This window comes from Athene noctua, chromosome 19 (genome assembly GCF_965140245.1).
Source record: "Athene noctua chromosome 19, bAthNoc1.hap1.1, whole genome shotgun sequence".
In the NCBI taxonomy this organism is placed as follows: Eukaryota; Metazoa; Chordata; class Aves; order Strigiformes; family Strigidae; genus Athene; species Athene noctua.
In genome coordinates, this window is record NC_134055.1 from 7,336,359 (window position 1) to 7,359,894 (window position 23,536).

At 45.8% G+C, this 23,536-nt stretch overlaps 2 protein-coding genes across 3 annotated transcripts; one reads left to right on the forward strand and one right to left on the reverse strand.

Annotated features, from left to right (window-relative positions):
• The first annotated feature begins 1,430 nt into the window (after positions 1-1,430).
• On the forward strand, positions 1,431-14,453 carry UNC45B (unc-45 myosin chaperone B). The gene is made up of 20 exons (XM_074922676.1): positions 1,431-1,595; positions 1,731-1,900; positions 2,706-2,742; positions 3,077-3,252; positions 3,823-3,912; positions 4,411-4,578; positions 5,703-5,871; positions 6,162-6,332; positions 7,153-7,324; positions 7,655-7,955; positions 8,345-8,439; positions 9,745-9,886; positions 10,330-10,470; positions 10,657-10,784; positions 11,216-11,282; positions 11,655-11,768; positions 11,871-11,986; positions 12,348-12,465; positions 12,575-12,730; positions 13,626-14,453. Exons 2-20 carry the CDS (start codon positions 1,739-1,741, stop codon positions 13,890-13,892), a joined length of 2,790 nt encoding a protein of 929 aa, XP_074778777.1. The 5' UTR covers positions 1,431-1,595; positions 1,731-1,738; the 3' UTR covers positions 13,893-14,453.
• An 89-nt stretch (positions 14,454-14,542) lies between these two features.
• On the reverse strand, positions 14,543-23,484 carry LOC141968220 (schlafen family member 13-like). 2 transcript variants are annotated; one of them, XM_074922677.1, is made up of 6 exons: positions 23,091-23,484; positions 22,044-22,268; positions 19,945-21,053; positions 19,046-19,174; positions 17,555-18,281; positions 14,543-17,266 (listed from the first exon to the last, which is right to left on the reverse strand). In XM_074922677.1, the coding sequence occupies exons 3-6, from the start codon at positions 21,044-21,046 to the stop codon at positions 16,474-16,476; spliced, it is 2,751 nt and encodes a 916-aa protein (XP_074778778.1). In that variant the 5' UTR covers positions 21,047-21,053; positions 22,044-22,268; positions 23,091-23,484; the 3' UTR covers positions 14,543-16,473. The 2 variants fall into 2 exon arrangements, with proteins under 2 accessions (XP_074778778.1, XP_074778779.1); XM_074922678.1 differs by lacking the exon at positions 23,091-23,484 and having other exon boundaries at positions 22,044-22,295.
• Positions 23,485-23,536: the final 52 nt, after the last annotated feature.

The window sequence follows — 23,536 nt, forward strand, 5'->3', positions numbered from 1 at the left end:
AGAGAACTTGAGAAAGGCTGCGCTGTGTGCACCATGAGTACTGAAATAAAGCAAGCTGACCCTCCCCCTATACCTAAAGCAACGTGGGAAGGGGTTTCTGGTGTATTAGTCCATGCGAGTCCTAGAAAAGCCACAGTATTAGCCTATCAAAGTCAGAGACGGCCTCTTACACCTCCACAGATGTGGTCCCTGGGCCTTGGACCTTCCCCCAAGCAGGTGAAGGTGTACGAGCTGCCTGCAACTGCTCTGCAGGTGATGTGCTGCAAAGGGACCTCCAAACTGCTTTGCCGTTACCTCCTGCCCGGATCCCAGGGACTGAACAGTGCTGTTGGTGCAGGGTGAATAAAATAGGAGACCTGAACAGGGCAGCCTTGTGCCGATTCTTGCTGTGTAAGATCCACAAGCCCCAACATGGATCACCAGTGTCAAAGCTAACTTGTTTTTTGGTTTTTGTTTTTTGCTTTTTTTTTTTCCAGCAGAGCTTCAGTGTGGAAGTGCATTGTCTGCTATAGGTTAGTTGAGCAGCATAAGCCTGATCAGAGCAACGGAGCCAATTCTGGTCAGCCTGTGCTCCCCCCAGTCATTTCCTCTTCCCCACTGCCAGTTCACCCATTTGCTTTTTTAGCTGGGATGCTTGTAGGTACAGTCAGAAAGGCAAGGCCTGTGTTTTGGGGGAGGTAAGTTGCAAAGCAGAATTCCTGATTGACTACAACCCCTGGAAAAGGGGAGATTTTGAACACTCTGCTTTTGGAGCTCAGTACTGGTGTCACTCAAATTGAGACCCGAGACACTCATCACAGCAGTGGGCCAGTATGCTCCAGGACAGACATCTGTGTTAGTCTGTGCTGGTGGGCTTCTGAATGAGTGGAGATGGCAAGGCTGGACATGGATGGGATTTCCAGCAAGGTAGGCTCCCAAAAGCTCTGGGAGGAGGAGGCAGTGTTGGGTGCGAGCTGACTTTCCGTCCCAGCGTGTTCTGGAAGGTGCTGGGTGCTGCTGCAGCTGCTGGCTTGGGGCCGCTTGTCCAAGGCTCAGCTGTCTCATGCTTCCCTAAATAGAAAGGAAAAGGGTCTGAGCACTGTGGCGGGGGTCAGCCATCCCAGCCGTGGGCTTTTTTAGCATGAAACCCCCCCATTCCTGCTCCCCACACCCTGTGCAGCTCTGCAGGTAGAAGGAAGCGGGGATTTGCCCCGGTGGGTGGGAGAGGATCCCCTCTCCTGCAGAGGGGTGCTGCCCACTTGCACGCCGGTGCCCCCCTGAGCTGGGCTGGCTGCCGGGGGCCCTGGCTCCCAGCCCTCCCAGGCACTGTATAGCTCGAGGGGGGGACGAGGAGGGGGACAGGCTTCGGTGGCAGGTGACGCTGACAGACAGCAGGAGCTGCCAGCTCCTGCCCAAACTTGGAGCAGGAGACGAGCTCTTTCCCGAGTTACACAGACTCTCTGTGGTGCTGGCTGACTTCTTTAATTCTTATATTTTGTTGATTTTCTTTCTTCTGTTAATTGACTCGTAAGGATCTACAGCCGTGGGAAAAGCTTCTGAGAAGCCACAGCTTTGAGAAGCCATTTAGATCTTCATTTTCAAAATTCTTCAGCCCGGTAAGCTGCTTTTGTCAATGTGTGTGTTCATTACATGTCGATCCCATGGTAAAACTCAGCTTGGTGGAGTAGGCAGGTGACCCCCGTGACACAGGCAGTTGAAAATGGGACACAAATTGTTGTTTTTCCTTAAAGCTCTCCAGATGGAGGATCCCATCCAGCTGAAAGAGGAGGGCAATAAATATTTTCAGGCCAATGACTATGAGAAAGCTGTTCAAAGCTACACTCAAGCCATGAAGCTCAACAAGGACAAGGCATTGCAGGCTGTGCTGTACAGGAACAGAGCAGCATGTTTCCTTAAAAAGGTGAGAAAAGCTTCCTGATTGCCTGGGCAGTACTCAAGGAGAGAAGACAAGGGAGGCAGCCAAGGACACTCGCCAGCTGTGGATTGTGTGGTTTGTTCATCTGTTGAATAGGGTGTTTGCAAACTGGTCTGAAATTATTTTTTTTGGGCTTGTCCTGGAGCTGTAAATCTGCCTCCCTACTTCAATCCTGATAGGGCTGAGCATGCTAGTTCAGCTCAGCTCAGAGATTGTCCCACTCAACCACTTTGAATCAAAAGGTTTTGGCAGCCAGCCTGCTCCACTCTTATGGGGAAGCTCTGTAAGCACTGGCTTGGGGTGCAGAGGCATCGCTCTTGCTGTCTGTCCCAGCAAAAGAGAAGCAGGCAAAGATATTTAGCAAAACGAAAAGTTATTGGTACCTGTACTAAAATTGTCTCAGCTCCCTGCAGTCAGCTTGTAGCAACCTGCTGTAGGATTTTAGCAGATTGCTTGTATGTTCCTGAATTTTTACTAATCCAGAAGTCACACCAACCCAGGACAAGATGCAGATGGGCTGTTGTGAGTATCCCATCTTCCTTCACCGCCCACCATCTCCTGCTGCCTCAGCAGCAGCATGTGTTGTCTCACCTGCACCACAGACCTTTCCCTCTTCCCTTCCATCAGTGATGAAAAGGTACTTAAACCTCCATCTTTCCCTCTGTTAGGCTGCTGCTGGCTTCACTGGATCGTCCTGTTAGTGGGAACAGAGAGAGCACAGTGTGCACCAGCAATGGGGACTTGCCCTGCTCTTCCACTGCTAACAAATCTCTCCTTTCTGGTTTAACAGGAGGAATACGCCAAGGCAGCCTCGGATGCATCTAGAGGTAAGGAGGGCGCTGTTTTAAGAAAAGAACTGAGTTGCTGGGTTTGCTTGCTCCAGGCTGCTCTCCAATCTGCTTTTGGGGCACTATGGTCATATTCCTTGATGTCCACTAACACCCAAGTGCTGAGGCCACGAGGGAATTAATGAAGGAGGTTCAAAAGAAGATGTACCAATTTGGTGTGTTGGCACAATCGGTGCTAATCAGGTACCGATTCACTCACAATGTTAATAACAACTATGTCTCAAGGAGCTGTAGTCACTGTAAAGCAAATCAGTTTATGCAGGAGATTTCCAAGAAACAAACTCTGATGTCGTGCTATGGATCACTTCCCCAGCTATTGACATCAACGCTTCGGATATCAAAGCCTTGTACCGGCGCAGCCAAGCTCTGGAAAGATTGGGGAAACTGGACCAAGCATTCAAAGATGCTCAGAAATGTGCCACCATTGAACCCCACAACAAAAACTTCCAGGAGACCCTGAGGCGACTGGGGGCCAACATCCAGGAGAAGGTAAATGCCAGGGGAGCCATCCCAGGTTCACAGGCCAGGTGTGGGAAGTCCTTGCTCTGGGTTACACTGGTGGGTTCTTGGTTGTACTGGAAATCATAACAATGTAGGTGGAGAAATAGGCTCCGTTAACTGGAATTTCATACCTGACACGTGTAAATCTGAGGGTCAGACTGAATGGTTACATTAAAAAATGTGGCAGCTCACTCCTGAGGACTCCTTCAGGACTTCTGGTCCTGAATGTCGTGATAAGGTCCTGGCAAGGAACTGAACCAGCTTTGGACTAGGTCTGGCAGTTGCCACATTGTATTAGTTACCTTTACGGGGGTGCTGTGAAGAAGTCCTTTCATCACTAGGTACCACAAGGCCTCAGAAATGATGGTTTGGGCTGGGTCTGCCCATGCCCACAAGTCTGAGATGGGTAATCAATGCTGATTGCTGAGAAGCAATGCCTATTTTGTTGTTCAGCTTAAATTGCCTGTGGTTTGAGGGTCTGTGGTGTCCTTGAAGTGATAAAGGAAAATTGCTCCCCGATTTTCTCCCTATGACGCTCCACACACTCTGTTGGCACAGCTGCGCATCCAGTTCTCCACGGACTCAAGGGTGCAGAAGATGTTTGAAATCCTGCTGGATGAGAACAGCGAGAAAGAAAAGCGAGAAAAGGTGAGAACTGTTCTGGTCTTGACAGGACAAATTGCTGTTGTTTAATGTCAGAGGCCACACTGAGGAGCAATAGGCTGTGTTCCCTTTCCCATCTCCCATGGTTGGAGGACAAGGGAAGGAGCTGGGAGATGAACTTTGCTTGGAGAGACAACTGAGAGGGGAAATGTCCCAATGAGGTATCACCCCCCTGCCGAGGGAAAGTGGAGCAGCCTCCCAAAATACCAAAGGTGGGATCAGACTGGACTCCTGCTCAAGCCCATCTCTGCCACTTTCCCCATGTTTCCCTCCAAGCAGTGACCCACTTGTCTTGGGCAGAGTGAAGCCAATCCCCACATCCACCTGGAGAAACACCTGGTTAGGTTAGAGCTGGTCCACTGCATCTGTGAGGAGACAGCCACCCCACAGCTCCCACGGGGACATCCCAGAGCATCGGAGGTGTTTGGGAGGCTGCCGGCAGGGCCGTGCCACTGACTCCTGGTTCCTCTGTCTCCCACCCAGGCTGCAAACAACCTCATAGTCCTGGGGCGGGAGGAAGCAGGTGCCGAGAGGATTTTCCAGAACAACGGGGTCAGCTTGCTGCTGCAGCTGATAGAAACCAAAAATGCTGAGCTGATCCTGGCAGCTGTGAGGACGCTTTCAGGAATGTGCACAGGACATAAGGCTCGGGTAAGCAATGGAGTGCTTGGGACCTTCACTGCTACTGCCTTGCACCCGGGGGAGTGGAAAATTGCGATAGCTCATTGTGACTGGTGGGAAAGAATTGAATCCTACAAATAAAATTTTGAATTCTGGGGAAATAAAAATACAAATAAGGAAGTAGAGTTAACCAGACTATTGAAAATGCCCCTGTTACTGTGCTCCTGATCTCTGGGGTCAAAGTACGTGTTCCCTACAGTGCTTTCATGTGTGCTGGTGAAGTAAAACTTGTGATGAGTTGTTAGTACCTAAGTGGTGGTGAGCATGGCTGGGTCAAATCCGTGTCCTTCGTCACAGGTCTCAGAAAAGCAACAACTAACAAATAACAACTAACTTTGGGAAAGTTTTGTCCAAGGCTTAGATGAAGAAAAGCAGGGAGGTTCTACAAGGAAGTTAAGATTCCTGGGAAGGGTCCCAAGGCAACTCCCAGGGGTCTCTGAGCCAGCTAATATCTTACTCTACATCAAGACAGTTTTTACAAAGTGTAACACAGCTCATAAAAAGTCCTGTCTGTGTTAAATGGTTGGAAACAGGAGATGGACACATGTAAAATCAATATGTGTATCAGTGTAACGATGCAAAGGAGTGGGGGAAACTACAAGACAACAAAAATAAAATCTGGATAAAAATCCAGTGCAGAGGAGACCTGTTTTCTTTTTCTGCTGTTATATGCCGAAGGCTGTTCTGCAAAGCCTGCTAGGTCAGTGTGTTTCTGAACATGCCTCCCCTGAATTACTGATGTGCCATCATGCATGGGGACAGGCTGTGTGACGGCACTGGGTTTGCTCACAGTCAGGATGGCACCAAGGAGGTTCTGTGTTAACAGCCGTGCATGAGGGCCTCTTCCACAGCCAGCCATGCTCTACTTAACGTCCTTGTTGGAAATTGTCTGTTGCGTTACTGGCAACTCGAGGTGTTGGGAGTTATCGTCTTATAAATGAAAATAAGGATGAAAAGCAAAACTCTTCTGCGTGCTGACGCAGGATTCACCCAGGAAAATACTTTCTTTGTACAAGCTGAGCCTGACCTTTCTAGCATGCAGGAAGGAAAGGCCCTTGCTAACAGCTGCCCTGCTTTCTTCTTTCTGGGGCCAGGCCACCGCCATTCTCCATTACCTGGGCATTGACAACATTTGTATGTGGATGTCAGTAGACAATGAAGAAATCTCCCTGGCTGTCTGCAACCTCCTGCAGACCATCACTGACTGCTTGCTGGGCCAGGGGAAAGAGGAACGTCATGGGAAGGAGGAGGCTGTAGTGCTAGGTAACGGTGCATCACCCCGTGGTCCTTCAGTCTTGCTGGAGGAGAAGCAGGGTGAGCAGGGAGGGCTCTGCTCCTGGGATGTCCACTTTATTCCCTGTTCTTTGGTGAAAGGGGGGACTTTACCCTTCAGTTGCTCAGGATGGCAACCTGCACACAGCTGTTATCCTCATGGTGTTAACTTAAATACCTATGTTCCAGCCATATGTTGGCTTTGAATGGTTTTCACTGGGTTCACCTGCTTTCAAAGATAATTTCTTGTAGCTGGCTGCTACTGTCTTGCTTCTGTGTAGATACTAAAAAAGATTTGAGGATGATCACAACACGTCTGCTGGATATGCTGGTCAGTAAGAAAGTATCCGGACAAGGGAGAGATCGAGCTCTCAACCTCCTCAACAAGAATATACCGAGGAAGGACCTGAAAGACCATGACAACAGCAGGAGCATCTTTGTCATTGACAATGGTGAGTCATTCCCCTCCGTCCCATTCTGGTTTGGGAGATGTGGAGCTGTGTATTCTTGCCTGAATACCTGTAGAACTGATCCTCTCTATAAAATAAATCCTCTCTGGCTTTTTTTGGTGCATGCAAGCCCAGAGCAAAGTTAGACTTATTAGCAGGAAAGAGGAAAAAAACCAGTGTATGGAACAAGAATTTTTCAGTTTCTAAAGGACTGACTTCTCTGGTTAGTTTATTCCAATGTATTTGCTAATGTTAGGAGGATTTGGCTTGAATAAATTGTCTAGTTCAGACCGAATGAGGTGAGCACCTGCTGAGCTTGCTGAATCCTTAAATGGGTCCTTTCTAAAACTGGAAGGGGGTAAGGAATTTGTGTGGGGTGTGTTTTTGTAGTAATTCCAATGCGTATGTGTGTTACCATTTTGGTGGAAGTTATTTAATAACAATTTAGCAAAAGGAGGGTTGAGACATCCAGAATCACCTGAAAATCACTGCCTTTTCCTCAGCCAAAGCCTCCAGCCTTGGAAGTTGGTAGGTTTAGTGCCTCCTGACAAAAATAACTGATCCAGCCAGGGGCCAAATGCAGTTTTGCTTATCTCACTCTGAGAGCTGGATAAAAGCCAGATTCTGCAAACTTGTAATCTCACCAGCAGAAGCTCCTCCCCAGTAAATATGTGAGTGTCTTCTTTGTTTAAGGCTTGTGTGATTAGGCTGCAAAGTAATTGAAAACCATTCAGGCTGGCTATTTCACTGGAAGAAACCAACAAATAGTATCTTGAGTTTCGTAGAGATTCTTTCCCCTCTAACAGTCCTCTATTATTTCCAGGCTTAAAAAAGATACTGAAAGTGGTGGGCCAGATTCCTGAGATGCCTGACTGCCTACCGCTGACAGAGAACACCCAGCTGACTGCCTCTGTCCTCCTAAATAAGCTCTATGATGATCTGCGATGTGACCCGGAGCGTGACAACTACCGGGTGATCTGTGAGGAGTACATCAAGTGAGTGGGGCTGCCTTGCTGGGGCTGAGCTGGCCCAGAGGCACAGGAGCAGGAGGTCTTAAGGACGAGATGAGGCAGTTGCAATCCACTTAGATGCCACATTGAGGCTCTGGGAGATAACGATTTGCTTGGGATCCTGTTGGATCCTTCAGCTGGGATCCGTGGATCACAGCCTTTGCATGAATTTGGGCTCAGCTGTGTCCCAGACACGTATAAATTTCTGCACTGGAGCTCAGTTCCCGATCTGGGGGAGGATGTTCCCTGCCCAAGTGAATGACGGCTGTAAGCAACTACTGTTCCACATGTTAATACTCCCTCTATCCCATGCAGGAGCAAAATTGACCCACAGGACATGGATAAGACACTCCATGCCATCCAGATAGTGTCTGGAGTTCTGCAAGGGCCCTTTGACTTAGGCAACAAGCTGCTTGGCATGAAGGGAGTCATGGAGATGATGGTTGCCCTGTGTGGGTCTGAGAGGGAGATTGACCAGCTGGTGGCTGTAGAAGCCCTCATCCATGCCTCCACCAAGCTGAGCCGGGCCACCTTCATCATCTCCAACGGGGTGACGCTCCTGAAGGAGATCTACAAGAAGACCAAGAATGAAAAGATCAAAATCCGAGCCCTGGTGGTAAGGATGGCAGCCCGTGCCTCTGTTGCCTGCCATACTTAGCAGAGAGGGGAGGTCCTGGGAATATGTTAGGTACACTCACCTCAGCTGGGGAATGCTTTACGGTGCTTTGCCCTACAAGGAAGAGGGAGATGGCAGACCCGGAGACCACATGGATTATTGGTAATTTTGAAGGCAAAACTGGTTAATCTTCTATTAAAGACATCCAGTAAGAGCACAAAACCTCACTTTGCTGTGCTACAAGCTGAATGATCTACTGGGTATTAGATTGCTTCCTCTTTGTTAAAAATGACGTAAAACTTTAGGTATGGGGTTAGGCTGTTTTGGGGCAGCAATACTAGAGGATTAATGAACCTTTCTCATTGGTGTATCCTCTTCATCCTCCCCAGGGTCTCTGCAAACTGGGCTCAGCAGGAGGTACAGATTATGGACTACGGCAGTTTGCTGAGGGGTCCACTGAGAAGTTAGCCAAGCAGTGCCGAAAGTGAGTGATTTTACTTTTTTCTGCTTTTATCATAGAATGGTTTAGGTTGGAAGGGACCTTAAAAATCATGTCGTTTCAAACCCCTGCCATGGAAGGGACACCTTCCACCAGCCCAGGTTGCTCAAAGCCCCGTCCAACCTGGCCTTGAACCTTCCAGGGAGGGGGCAGCCACAGCTGCTCTGGGCAGCCTGTGCCAGGGCCTCACTGCCCTCACAGGGAAGAATTCCTTCCTTATATCTGATCTAAATCTGCCCTTTGTCAATTTAAAACTGTTACCCCTCATCCTATCCCTACACCCCAGATCAAGAGTCCCTCCCCCCTTTCCTGCAGCCCCTTTCAGCCCTGGGAGGCCACTCTAAGGTCTCCCCGGAGCCTTCTCTTCTCCAGCTGAACCCCCCAACTCTCTCAGCCTGTCCTCACAGGGGGTGCTCCAGCCCCTGATCATCCTTGTGGCCTCCTCTGGACCTGCTTGAGCAGGTCCAGGTCCTTCTTATTTTGGTGCCCCCAGAGCTGGACCCAGCACTGCAGGGGGGTTCTCACCACAGCAGAGCAGAGGGGGAGAATCCCCTCCCTCGCTCTGCTGCCCACACTGCTCTGGGTGCAGCTCAGCTGACTATCTGGGCTGTGAGTGCACATTGCTGGGTCATGTTGAGCTTCCTGTCAACCTGTTGTTCTATACTTTGCAAAATACAATATGTCTCTTTCCCAAGAGAACCTGGCCACAAATTGCCTTCATTTACTGTTGCTGCCAGACAGCTGACAGTGCCCCCAGAGCCATTGCACTGGGACCTGGAGCTCTTCTGTGCCTGAAGCAACCATAGGTTCCTCCTGCCTCAAGATCCAGATGAACCTTCTCCCAACCACCCTTTCCATGTGAGACACCAGCCATGGTGCCTCCCCCTTTGCCAGAATGGCACAGCCTAATCAAGTGCTGTCTAGAATACGCACAACTACCTTTTGAAGGTGAATTTACCACGTGGACTGACCAAGGAGGTGTGACAAAGTTAGGAGGCAATTGAATGGGTGATCTGTGCTGCCAGCACTGATAGCAGGGGTCTTTCATGTGATGGTGAAGGCAAAGCAGTGCTGAGTAGCTGTTCTGGTCCGTCTTTCTCTGCAGCATTTAGATCCCCCAAGTTGGGTCATGGGAGAAAGGTGAAGCATCCAAGGGAAGCATCCACAGTCTTTAGGAGCTGCAGCAGAACCTGCAGACATGTTCTCAATATCTGTTTTTCCTCCCTCTTCTCCCAGAGAAATTAGTCCTGGCTCCTGAGATAGAAGTGTGGATGTTTTTCTCTCTTCCAGATGGTTGTGCAACACCAGCATTGATGCCCGCACCAGGAAATGGGCTGTGGAGGGGCTGGCGTATCTAACCCTTGATGCAGATGTGAAAGATGACTTTGTTGAAGATGAGCCAGCCCTGCAAGCTATGTTTCAATTAGCCAAGGTCTGTCTCCTTACCTTGTTCTCTCATTCCTCTGGTAGCATCAAGTTCTCCCAGCTCTCCAGCTCAACGCTGTCTGCCCAGGCAGGAGGATCTGTGACCCCAACCCCTCACCTCTAGTTTAGCATAATTCCAGTTTTGCCTGTGCCACAGAGACACCTCAAGGTTGTTATCATCCTGCTCTGTCCCCAGGCTGAAGAAGGTTGCGCTTTACTGTCAGCAACTGCAAAAAAAGCAAAGTCATCAAGGTGTTGACAGCATCTGATGATGTCAAACAGCTTGTTTGACCATAAAAACTTTTGGTTTTCCCTGCCCTGGGTTATAAAGCTGGGGATAAGCCTCAGAACACTTCAGCTAGTATAAACCACCACAATCACAGTCCTAAGGGACCTGTTTCACTGCTGTGTCCTCCTCACCCTCACATAAGCATTTGTTTTTCTGTGCAGACAAGCGACAAGACTATCTTGTATTCTGTGGCTTCTGCACTGGTGAACTGTACCAACAGCTATGATACCAAGGAGCTGGTTCCAGAGCTGGTGCAACTGGCAAAATTCTCCAAGCAGCACGTGCCTGAGGAGCATCCAAAGGTAGGTTGTCTACAGCTGGGGAGCTGGGAGGAGGTGCTCACACCTGAAGACTTTCTTTGGTGTATCTGTTGTCACAGAGCTCAGGTCTTGGAGATTAAATTGCTTTGCTTTCCATCCAGGCTTGACTGTAGTCAGCAGGATGGCATTTGCTGAGGGGCTAATCGCTTTCCAATGTCTCCCCCTCAGGACAAGAAAGACTTTGTGGTGAAGCGGGTGAAACGGTTGCTGAAAGCTGGTGTCGTCTCTGCCTTGGCCTGCATGGTGAAGGCAGACAGTGCCATACTGACAGACCAGAGCAAGGAGCTCATTGCCAGGTGCCTTCATTGCTCTCGTGGGAGCCAGGAGCGCTGGCCAGCCCGTGTGCCGTGGACTGGCTCCCTGCTTAGTGGGGTGGTGTATTCTGCCCATGTGGGAGGGATGAAAGTGAGTTTTTCTTAAACAGTGTCCCAAAAATCCACATTCTGACCCTGAAGCTGGCTTACAGAGCTACCTTGCTAGGTTGCATTTTGAATTTCTAGTCCTCTGTACTGTTTTTTGCTGGAATAGAGTTATCTTACAAGGCCTGGAAACTTCTTACTGTGCCATTTGTTGCTTCCTCATAGAGTGCTGTGGGCACTGGGTTAAACATCTGGAATATTCCTGGTGGATCTGTCACTCCTACAAAGCCATAGTCCCCTTTTATGAGGGACGTGGGTTATTGCCTTCCTGCGTGGCTGTTTCACTAAGTGATGCTGTGCTTCTGCAGGGTGTTTCTTGCCTTGTGTGAAGACCCCAAGGACCGCGGGACCATTGTCGCTCAAGGTGGTGGAAAGGTGATTACTTTTATGTTTGCAGCCCAAGCTGATGTGCAGTTAATATCTGTTGGGAGCCTGCAATGTGTCTACACTGAGGGAAGGTGACAGAAAAGCATGAGCTGTCTTGGTAGCCCCTGAGGCCCAGACTGACACTCCAGTCCTATCTCTGCAAGCCTCCAAAGAAGCGATCTCCTTGAAACAACTGTGTGTGAGCTACAAGCTCTAGTATGGTGCCTATTTGAGGACAAAGGCAAAACATCACTGTGGGCTACAGTCCAGACCCATTCTTCAACAGACACATCTTTAGGATATTTTTAACTTCTTTTAGTATATTAAGGCAATCTTGTAAATCTCCTCAGAGGCATTGAATGCTTTCCTGTGTGTCACTAGGCTCTGATACCTCTGGCTGTGGAAGGCACAGAAGTTGGCAAGATAAAGGCTTCTCATGCTCTGGCAAAAATTGCTGCTATCTCCAATCCAGACATGGCATTCCCAGGGGAAAGGGTAAGCTTAAAAATAAAATAAAAATCTTTATAATTCCTTTAGCAAAGAAAAATTGCCAAGATCTGAGAGCTGGAAAAGCCATGACATGCCTTCTCCTCTTAGGTGTACGAGGTGGTGAGGCCCCTTGTCAGCCTGCTGAACACTGAGAGAGACGGCCTCCAGAATTATGAGGCTCTATTAGGTCTCACTAACTTTTCAGGAAGAAGTGATAAACTTAGGTGAGTTTAACTGCTTTTTGACCTTCTTTCTTCCCCAGGAGTGAATGTGAATTTGAGTTCAACACCTTTTTTACAGGACTATCAAATCTGGTCCGTTTGAGCTACCTTTGGCAGAACTACAAAGGTCTCAAAACTAAAAGATTAATAAAATAGCCAGAAAGAGGAGAGTGGCACATTTTCCTCTAGAAAGAGGAAAGATATGAACCTAATCTGCATTAGGTAGAGAATGAACCACATATCTTGAGCTCCAGTGCTGCAGACACTGATTTGTTTCAAAGCCTTCCCTGTCTGCAGTTAATATTTTATAAGTTGGTTATTGCTTGTCCCATGATGTATTTTATTTGACTGTTCTTCAACACAGGATGAAGATAGTCAAAGAGAGGGCCCTGCCAGATATTGAAAACTATATGTTTGAGAATCACGACCAACTTCGACAGGCAGCCACAGAGTGCATGTGCAACCTGGTGGTCAACAAGGAGGTAACTCACCGGGCATCTCACAGTAGACTGTGTGCCCCAGTTCAAGAGCCCCAGGGATGAGGCATTCCTAAATGTGTTATTTCTGGACATCGTGGCGGGTTTTTTTTAGGTTCAAGAACGGTTTGTGGCTGATGGAAATGACCGGCTGAAGTTGGTGGTGTTACTGTGTGGTGAGGATGATGAGAAAGTCCAGGTGGCAGCGGCGGGAGCCTTGGCCATGCTTACAGCAGCACAAAAGAAACTCTGCTCTAAGATGACTGAAGTGGTAAGACATAAAGTCTGATTATTGGCAGTGTTGACATACCCTTGAAGGGGCATTTTCAGTTCATGAAAATGCCTCTCAAAAGGGAGATGTAGTCCATTAGTTTGACAGTGAGGAACTTGGTGATGTTGAGGCCTGGGTGTGCATGCTCCTCGTCCACCCCTGCGGAAGGTAAATCAGCCTGCCTTATATCAGACTTCATCTCAGAGTGGAAACATTTCTATATAGCCATTCCTCAAACTAAGTCCAGGATGCTAACTGTCAAGCAAGGTTAGGAATGCAGATTATTATTTTATAGGCCCTTAAAGCTTTTGATGATAAAAAACCTGAAATCCAAACCTTGTTTCACTCAGAAATGAGAACTTGATAGGTAACCTACTGAGCTTTACAGATCCCAAAACATCTCCATGTCCTGCACAGGTCTGTAGGTCCTGAGAACTCAGACCTTGCATAGCTGGATATCAGTGAAGAGCTGTGGTTGAGAACTCAATAACCCTGTTGTGTTGCACACATGTAGATGTCGGACACTGGAGCTTGTTAGAATAAAAATGATTAAGGTGAAGGAAGAGCTCAGGAAAATCAGTGTGGGGAGTGGGTGGTCTGCTTCTGGTCATCTCAGCTGTGTCAATACTCGGATCAGATTGTTGCACAGAGACTATGCAGCAGCCTAAACGTGTTTCATGTGGTGCTAGTGCTGTGAAAGCTTCTGACTTTTTAGCATAATAAAAATCGGGTTCAAAAGTCAGATTTCCTTAAAGAATCAAATAATCCTACCTGACATGAGTATTGAAGAGGTGAGTCCCCACATTTCCTTCTGCTGAGAAATGCCTTGCCAAACTTGCACTCTTGGTTGAGGTATTCTTCAGATCAATACTAATGATCTCTCTCTCCCTTGAAGACCACCCAGTGGCTTGAAATCCTGCAGAGGCTCTGCTTGCATGATAACATGGAAGTACAGCACCGAGGACTGGTCATCGCTTTCAATTTAATCAGTGCTGACAAAGAGCTAGCGAAGAAGCTGGTGGAGACGGAGCTCCTAGAGATTCTGACATACCTTGGCAAGCAAGAAGATCACCCCAAGAAGCAGCATGTCATTAACATAGCACGTGATTGCCTCACGAGGTGCATGGATTATGGGCTGATCAAACCAATCTCTCAGGCATGAGGAAATGAAAACCACCAAAAAAGGCTGAACGTGGTAAAAAAAAAAGCTACTGAGAAATGTGGAAAAGCAAGAGCCATGAAAAATCTAGTGCCATTGTCAAGGAATGGGATAGTTCAGGGACAACTTTGGAGAATCAGAAACTGTATGAAGAAAAGGGGGTATTTGCCTGGGAAATTTGGAAATTGCCCATCTGCGTAATTCCCAAATGGCATAAAACCTTTTTTTTTTTTCCCCCCATTCATCTGATAATGATAAAAGCTTTAAGGCACAGCTGTAAGAGAGTTGGTTGTGTTGGAAATGTGCCAGGGGCTGTTGGAAGGAAACTCAACTGAGCTGAAATCTCTCCTGCAACCATCTACAGCTCCTGGCACGTCTGGAATTCCTAGCAATGGTGGAACAGGGAGGGTTAAATGCCTTCTGTCCTGTGGTCAGAATATAGGTTGGGCTTTAGCTGTGTGCTTTTTTTGTTAATTTGTGGTATTTTTAAACAGCCTTAAGTGGTGTGCGAAAGTATGATGAGGATGGTGGATAAACTCTTAATAAAGTCACGACTTTGTTCTATGTGGAATTCCTGTTCTGCTTTTATTAAGCAAAAGGAGAATCTAAGGCAACTCCCATTTGCATCATACCCAGGAAGCTGGAATAATCGTGGCCCAGGCTGAATTTTCACCATTTGCAAAATATCCAGCCCTGCTCCAATGAACATGCAAAGTCACCATGAAAGGCTGCACGAGGAGGTGGCACTAATGGGTTAAGCCGAGGTTCACACCAGGGCACAGTGTTTGGCTCAACAGGGAATGCTGAAAACATCTCATTTATGGAAGAAACCAAATGACAAGCAAACACACCAGTTGGTCATCATGTCATCCGAAAAGTGGATTTGTGCCCAGTGTACAATAACCCAATCTTACCACGTTCAGAAGAAGTATTGTATTTATTCAGGCCTGGGTGCGCAGTGGACTTTTCCACAAATCAAGCAGGCCAGCAGCAGGTTTTCATGCTTCTTTTATACACAAAAATCAGAGGCTAGTACTTTTCCAAACATGTCTATTAGATACTGCTTAGTTAGTGGTTAACATACAATTATAATATAGCTTATTATAATACAGCTTACATAATGCTTCTATAATTATGCTTGCTCAGAGGAAGGGTCTTAACTGAGCAGGGGTCTTTTGGACCTGTGGGTGTGGTTTTTAGTATTATAATGAAGGTAGTTCACTTTCAGGACACTCAAAAGTTAGTTTCATTGACAAGTAATGGAATAGTCACTTTGCCAGGCTGTCAAATAACTCATCCTCAACACAGCCCCAGGCATCCTCTTCATGGTCCAGGGCATTCTACCTATTTTCTAGGGTTTGGAGATTGAACCTTGTTCTTCCTGCTTGACCAGTCTTCAAGACCTCACGATTGTTCCTATATGGTAACTACAGCTACTAGCATAATCATTAACCATGGCTACTAGCAAATGTGAAGTATACTACATCACTCACATTAAACTTTATTAAAACTGTTTACATTCAGGTCATTATTTAAAAGTTGAGATCTGGGGATTATGAAAGGAACCAGGGGGATAGCCTTTCCTTGCATGTTGATTAGGGAAAAAAAATTGTATTTTGAAGCTAATAGGTTTGACAATCTAGAGGCAAGTTTATTTGGAGGGTGATTCCAACTGTGTACAATGTCTTCTTCTTACTGTAACCACATTCAGTTATATCACTGGTGCTTTATAATCGCACTAGGAGGATATCAGACTGTTCTTCCAAACCAAATGAACCACAGGTCATTCTGTGGTGGAAAACAATATGGTTTGTTTTCAACCAGCCTTTGGTTGAAATTTTGGACACCCAGTTTTAGGAATTTTGGATCTGTCTTTCAAAAGTATTTTGCATCTAACTGTGTATAGAGAGTTTTATCTAACCAGCATGTCTGAAACCAAGACAAAAAATGGCATTGGTGTCTAAGGGTGGTTTTATGCAAAGTTTTCCTTCTACCACTAAAGCTCCTCTTTGGAGCAACCGAGTTCTTCTAACCTACACTGTCTGTTGCTGAAATTGAGTGGGGAAACTGCTTCTGTAAAAGCCATTTATTTGTATTTCCTAGCTAAAACATGGACAGAAACTCCTGTTTTTACTTTCCTAAATAGCTGAATAGAGGCTGTCTTTTGAAAGAATGGCTTCGAACACCCGATGCCTCTGCTGTTTGGTAACTTTTCTGAGCAGTACTGTGAGTATGGGAGTGAGCTGATGAAAGCCAGAAAGCCTTCCAGTTTCCTGTCCTGCCATGGTGGCTCTCACTTGGCAGTGCACCTGCATGCTTTCAAAAGCTGAGTGTCAGGTTTTGCAAGTCCTTGAAAGGAGCCTTCAAGGAATGACGTAATTCTACTGACATTCAACTCCCTTCTCTGCAGTACTAAAACCTTGCGTTTGATTTAAAACACATTCCCAAGAATGTCTGGGCTTTTAGAGGGGACCAGCCATTACAAGGGAAATTCTTCTACTTCAGATATACAGTAATAGATTTCAAACATACATAACCATTGACTTTCCAGAGCCTTGTTGGAATCCTGTGTGGTTACCTGTTCTCAGTTCTCAAATATCAAGTGTAGATTTAAATTAGCTCTGGATGCTACACAGACCAAAATATTTCTTAAAATTTCCCTGTGAAATGGAAAGCTACAAGGAATAATACCAAACACAATGATTCTTTCTAAGCCAGAGAAACGACGGACACTGTCAAGAATAGCATGGTCCTTTAGACTTCCATCCATTCTTTTAAATGATATATTTGACTTTGACTTCCCAATTTCGAATGCTAGTCTTTTAGAGTATATTCCTACTATTTCATCTGTGTAGCAGAGAACAGCAATATCTTTCTCAGAGTAACCCCTTTTAAGATATGTACAACAACGTTCTACCACATACTTTGCTATTCCATTTGTGCCTAGTTTGCTTACTCGTTCAACACAGCCTTGCAAAGTGTGAGCACATGTGGCTCTGTGTAATAAGCTTTCCAAACGTTGGCTAGGAATATTTAGGGTAGAATCCTTTACAATCATTTCCATATTTTCTTTTAGGTAGCTATAGATCCTGTTAGCATTACGAACCACTTTGGTTAGTGACTCAACAGGATCGTGCTGTGCTGCTCCTGGAAGACCGGTTTTGAAGGTGTGACTTTTCTGTAAGTAGTCCAAGAAAATCCAGAAAAAGCCAGGCTCAGGGAGATGTTCTGATGAAGTTAGAGTCAAGGCTTTTTTATACCAATCTCCTTCCCCATCCTGGAAATTCTGTGCTTCATCAACTATGATGTGCTTCACACCATTAAAACTTGTCTTCAAAAAGGCTACTCTTGTCACAGCTTGGCAAATATTTTTCTGCCTACAGAAGAGATACAAGTAGATTAATAACAATCTCTGCATTGCAAACTACTGGCTATACTTGATCAGAGCAAAGTGAAAGCCCATGCTACTGAAGCCGTATTTATTAGTAGATGCTCAGGATGTCAAGAAAAGAATTGAGCCTTACTAAAAACATATCCCAACTACATTCTTCAAACACTGCAATGGTGGTGGACCAAACTGCATACCAAATAATCATTACTCAGCTATTTACAAATGCTAGTTAAATAATAGGATGTTGAAATGAATAACTGGAGGAAAGACTTACCGCACAAAATCTCTCAGAGGCTGGTTCTCGCATATGTAAAGAACTTCCTCTTGTGTACACTGCAGCATAGTTCTTATTTTCTGGATGATGTTCAGGGCCACTATAGTTTTTCCTGTTCCTGGTAGACCATAAACATACAGCTTCTTAGTTTTGTGAAGATTTTCTGACAGCAGCTGGTATTGTTTGATGGTTAAGAGGTTCAAAAACTCAGAACCAACGTGGTCACTTAAAAAGGACTTGAAAGTCAGCAGAGCTACTGTGAGAGCATGCAAGAGGGCCTTCAGGTTGACACTGTTGATTAGGCCGTAGTTTTGGGGATACATTTCCTGAATATTCAGATCCCATTCTTCTCCACAGTTAGTTCGGGGAGACAAAGTCAGTAGCTTTGGTATTACACACAATTTGTGAATATAGCCCCCAGTGTTGACTAATTTCTCCTTCAGCCTCCAGGCTATGCGTCTTGAATATTCCAACAAATCCTTTGAGATATGATGCTTACAGATTGTATAGAGGATAGGTGGCCTACCCGTGGCTATTAGGAGAACATCACATATTATGTCTTGGTTTTCTGACAAGCCGACCTCAACAGCCCAGCTTCTAGAAAATATGAGAACTCCCTCAGAAAGCTGTGTCACTTGATTTTCCATTAAAATATACAACTCTGGATGCTCTTGGATGAGATCTTCACTGAGTTTTTCTGGAGTATATATGATGCGGTGAGATTTCACTAACAAGGCAAAGCAGAAGAAACAGTTAGTGTTGGTATAAGATATGCAAATCCAGCCGTCTAAGATAATCGATTCTGTGGAAATTAATATTGGTGGGAGGCTACATACACAAGACCATAGCTACCTGAAATACCTTTCTTGCTTCAGAATTTTCCTTAACCACTCCATGTGCTTCCAGATTATCTTGCAAAGACTACTTCCTTGGGGAACTCAATCCTACCCAGGTCTCAGTCCCTTTGCTAAAAATGCCAGCACAGGACCAGCTGTTCCCAACCTTGTTTAGGAGACCTGGTGAGTAAACAAAGAAGCAATAATGGCTCAAGACCAAAGCCCCCAGTCACCTGGCTGATCTTGCAGTGCCACAGAACTGTTGGACTGTATTCGGCAGCAGACTCTCCACTCTCATCCCAGGCCCAGTCAATTTTTGTATTTACATCGGGCTGATTCCAAGTGACCTTCTCCTCCTGTCTTTCCCATTTTTCACTGGATTGTGAAAAGGTGTTGGCATGGCTGAGCTTGGTCCCCACAGAAGTTCAGCTAGCTGAGCTCTGTCATGGACACATGTCAATAGCTGGCAGAAGATCAGTCCCTGGGGAAGGGGGTCATCAGGTATCTGAATGCAATGTTGCTGTCAGATCTGCAAACTATTCCCATCTCTTTCACCTGTTTAAAGAATGTCTTCAAACTCATCTTTGAACTTGACCATGCCCTTGAGATTCATGTTGTAAACCTATCAGACATTGAAAGCAATGTGCAGACCTACCTGGAAACAGTTGCTCACAAAGATAATCAACATTGTCAAGGCCCTTGTGTGAATAAACAGGCTTGGTAAGTGGTGACCCCTCTGTCAGACTCAGCTCTAGCCTAAAGGTCTCAGAAAACTTTGAAAGATCTGGAAAAAAAAGAAATAAAAACATGTGATGCAGCATGAGCATTTGCTGTCCCTCAGTACAAGAGCCACAAGCTGTACTCACCCTGGTTTTAAATCTTTTGTTCTTCTTTAAAATAACAAATGCAGTGCATAGACACAAACCTTGAAACTCACGTGGACAGCGGCTGATTAGCAACAGAATGGGGTCAGATCATGAACCGTGGAGCTGTTCTTGGTTTCCTTATCTCACTAGCTGCTCTTGTGACCTCTAACTCTGTCAGTGATACCCCTTTCATTGCCCAAGAACTGGCCAATGAACAATTTATCTGTCCATAGCTCTCAGCTTTTTAGACTGGCAGCAGCAGCGGAGAATGCCCCTAAAAGGCAGGAGAGAAAGTACAGATTAAGCCTGAAAGCAAATGGTGATTAGCAAATGGCAAGTGCCTTGGACTATTGCAGTTATGTAAAAAACCATGTGCACTGAGGTCTAACCTCAAAAGCAGTGAACTTGAGGCATGGAGAGCTCATGCTGCAAAAGCAGGCATTAACATTGGTATTAATAAACTGCTAGTCACCAGGACTGCACCCTGAAGAAGCTTTAAGGAGTGCAAGCAGCAGAAAGACAGGTATTTAGCAAGGACTTGAAGCAGTCAAACTGGCTGGTTTGGTCAAGTCCCCAAAGAACCCTGAAAATCAGGTAAGACTACCTAAGGCAAACAACAATGCTAGATTAGGAGGAAGAAAATAAAAGGAAGTATGGAATATGGAACAGGATTGTCCCAGTTTTGGACCTGGATCAGCAGCGGTCATCCACTCAGCCCACTCGTCTGCTCTCAGTCTCCTGATGGTGCTGCCTTCCACTAGCCACGAGTCTGGGTCTTCAGAAAACACAACGCAAGTAAATGGCTGAATCTTTATAGCGCAGACATAACCACAGTGATCTCCAGCCTCGCTGTATACTTTCAAGATTTTGTGTTCATAACTTATGTTGTGCATATTTCCATTCTCACAGAAATGGAAGGGGGTTAATTTTTTTTTAAAGGAATTGATTAGGAAACTTAATCTGTCAAGGTCCTCGTCGTTACTGCTGAATCCCTCCACTCTGCCGCCATCACTCACACCAATCCATAAATACCCGCCGGCTGTGTTTGCGAATCCAGCAATATATTGAGGTAACATCTCTTTGACACGAGTAAAAAAGTTTTCAGTTGAATAGTGCTTAAATTCCACATGTCCTGACTCTGTGAAAGTCAATGTCTCTCCCTGTCGCAGTTGGTCCCTATTAAACAACTCAGCAACAGTGTTATTTATAATACCTATGTTTCCGTTAATAGGCCCCATCTTCCTGATTTTACCAGGTGGTCCCAGGCTAAGCTCTCTCCTGGCTTCATCTTGCTTTCCTTTAAGGAACAAAACAGCTTCCGTGGAGTTCATGTGGGAAAGAGATGCACCACATTTTGCGTGCAGCCCAGTACTCAGGCTACAGATACGTGGCTTTCCACTTGCAGAGGTTGAGGATGAATTTTCACTGCTCCAGGTTTTAATAAAAATGAAAAGGTAATTATCTCGCTGTTCAAAGTCCAGGTATTTTCTCCAGTCTGGAAACAAAAGAAGAGACCGAAAAGTCTCTTCTAGATCTAATCCGATCGTATCTCTCTCTAAGTTGTAGTTTTCATTTTCAATCTCTACTTTTATGACACCTCCTCCAGAGTTCAGCAAGGCACACACTGCACAGGCAAGGGTGTATTTTTGATCTTGTTTTGAATTTTTTGGTATCTTTTTTCTTGCTTTTTCACCAAAACATATTTTTCCAACACACAAAACTACTTCGGGATACTTTGTTGCTAAATTAACCCTGATCTTCTGCTGTTGTTGATCATCTTCAAGATCCATTCTGGGTCTGAAACAATTGTTAAAAAAATTGCTTATCATTTATGCTGAACCATATCAATCTTCCAAAGACTTCAAAAAACATTAGCTAAACAGAGGCCATCCTTTGAACAATAAATACACCAAGTTACAGAGATGAGAGCAATAGGGATTTTTTTCTGCTTTCAAAATAGAGTGCTGGCTTAAAACCGAAATTTGTCCCCAGTGCCCAGGTGTTTATTTTTCTGTCCTTGAGCATGAGGGGATGTAGGGACCTTGCTGCCATCTGTCCCTTTGAACACAGAAGCAGCCTCAAATAATTTCTCTACAGCCAGGCCCTCCTCCTCCCCTATAATGACTCAGAAAAGGCTGTGCTAAGCCTTACACGATCTTGAGAACCCAGTAATCCTACTGATCAACAACCAACTCTTTCAGCTCTATCTGGCCACCTTTGCTAGTATGGCAGCTGAATCTTGGCTCATTGCCAACTGTCACTCAGCCTGCAGGGAAACTCCTTGAAATGGCGGCAAACTGCATCTGCATCGCGTTTAAGCTAGTTCCTTAAATCCAGCCCCCTTGGTACAAAACACATCTGTGGTACAAAAGCTCTTAGAAATAAATGAAAGTGTGCCCAAAAGAAGTCTCGACTGTGACAGGAGCACAGCTTATTTCCAGTAGCACAGATTTGCCCTCTGTGTGGCCAAATAGTAAGCCAGAGAGCTGCAAGGCACAAAATCTCCAACAGGCATCTTCTCCAGATCTGATACAGGAGACAAATTTTCTGCCTTGTCTGCCTCTCCTCTGAGTTAGCTCTGCTGAGGAACATAGCTCTGCTCCTTGTAGCTCTGAGTTACGGTACAACAAAAGCAGCAAGGATGTTAGTGTGGGCTAAATTTTACTAGCAAGTAGAGGAATTTTCTCATTCAGTTCCACGAGCCCCCATCTAGCTTGCTACAACAGGACATTCTGGCTGACTGCTGAGATCTCAGACTGCCCTGCTGTGACAGAGAAAAAGACTTACCCCTCCTCTTCTTCTTAGCTCTGGGCTAAAATGCCAATATTTGAAATCTCAGTTTTAAATCCTTAAATATTTAAGTCCCAGAATATCCGCAGCAGAAATGGGAAACAAAGCATCCAGAGTGTGTTATGTTTTTTCCTCTGCCTCCTCCCTCTCTCCAGAAATGAAACACACTTTGTTGCTGGTTTCGCTTTTTCTCTGCCGGTTTTGTTTTCTTCTCTTTGTTTCCTGTGACAAAACACCAGCGTCCACAGACTTTACTGGATCTTTCTAGATCTATCTGAAGTTCAAAACTGTTTTTTTGCTGGAAGCCCAGCCCTCTGGAGATATTACTTCCCTCCCCCTGGCACTTTTTCAACGGCCAAAGTCTATCAGAGGAAGAAGACAATTAAAAAGAATAGTTTATGGCATTTACATACGTCATCGCTTTCTGAGTCTGAAAAGTTAGTGTTTCATTAAACCTCCAGAACTGCAAAATCAGAGATACAGATTGGGAAGCTGGGAAGCAGGATAGCAAGCTAGAAAGTCCTGTGCAGAAGATAATGGTCTGCGTATCTTCATTTGCAATATTTGCAATATGAGATTCAATTTCCTTAGCTTTTTGTACTGAAAAAGCACACTAAAGCTAGTAATTTTATACCGAAATCATGCCCATACAATGTTCAGCTGAAATTATTAAAGTCATAGGTTAAAACTGTCTCATAACTTTTCCCCATGAAAGTAATCCATGCAGGGGGCCACTTGGGAGCTTCCTCAGTGTTGCCTCCCTTCATGGGGCAAAATTCTGGCAATGACGGTGAGATTGGGACAAGAGTGAGAGGACTGAGAACAGGGAAGCTTGTGGGTTTGACTGCAAAGCCTTGAGAAGACTCCCTCAGCAGTGGATGAGTGTGCCCTGTGTTATCTGCTCAACAACGTGGATTTCTGAGGAGAGAAAATGAAATAGCGTGGAGAAAGAGCAAGCTAGTGCTAGACTTTGGAAACATGCTTGCAGGACAGGAAGGAAATAAAAACATACTCTGCTTTGGGCGGGATTACAGCTTCACATACCATGTAAAAATGCTTTTTAGCTTCTGATTCCATACTATGTAAAGGAGACTCATCTGCTCAACTCCCTTGGCAGGAGCCAGTGTAATATCCCACTTCCTTGCCTTCTCCTTTCTCTTCGTCTCCATTCAGACTGCATTCTGGTGTCTCGGGCTTCTCTTTATTCATTCATTACGAAGCATGGGTTTTTCCAGTTGTATTTTCATGGTAACCACCACCAGTTCCTGAAGACTTCCCTACTTTCCTTGCAGCTTTCTCCTCTGTGGGCTGCGCCGTCAGAATGAAACCCACGGGCGGGTTAAAAAGCTTTTATTGCTCCAACTCCGAGTCTCCCTACGTACTTCCCATGTCACCGGGCTGCTCGCCCCTCAGCTCTTGGCGTCTGAGGCAGTGACTTATCACCGCCCTCTGCCTCGGCTCAGCAAGTCGTGTCGCTGAGGAAACGGCAG

Excerpts from the sequence above, each read along its gene's own strand:
- UNC45B (XM_074922676.1), top strand. The coding sequence starts at position 1,739 with ATGGAGGATCCCATCCAGCTGAAAGAGGAGGGCAATAAATATTTTCAG. Across the intron at positions 4,579-5,702 it reads GCACAGGACATAAGGCTCGG|GCCACCGCCATTCTCCATTA; the intron begins GTAAGCAATGGA and ends TTCTGGGGCCAG. Across the intron at positions 11,987-12,347 it reads GGAAGAAGTGATAAACTTAG|GATGAAGATAGTCAAAGAGA; the intron begins GTGAGTTTAACT and ends TCTTCAACACAG.
- LOC141968220 (XM_074922677.1), bottom strand. The coding sequence starts at position 21,046 with ATGGATCTTGAAGATGATCAACAACAGCAGAAGATCAGGGTTAATTTA. Across the intron at positions 18,282-19,045 it reads TTGTGAGCAACTGTTTCCAG|TGAAATCTCACCGCATCATA; the intron begins GTAGGTCTGCAC and ends TTGCCTTGTTAG. Across the intron at positions 17,267-17,554 it reads CCTCTGAGAGATTTTGTGCG|GCAGAAAAATATTTGCCAAG; the intron begins GTAAGTCTTTCC and ends TCTCTTCTGTAG.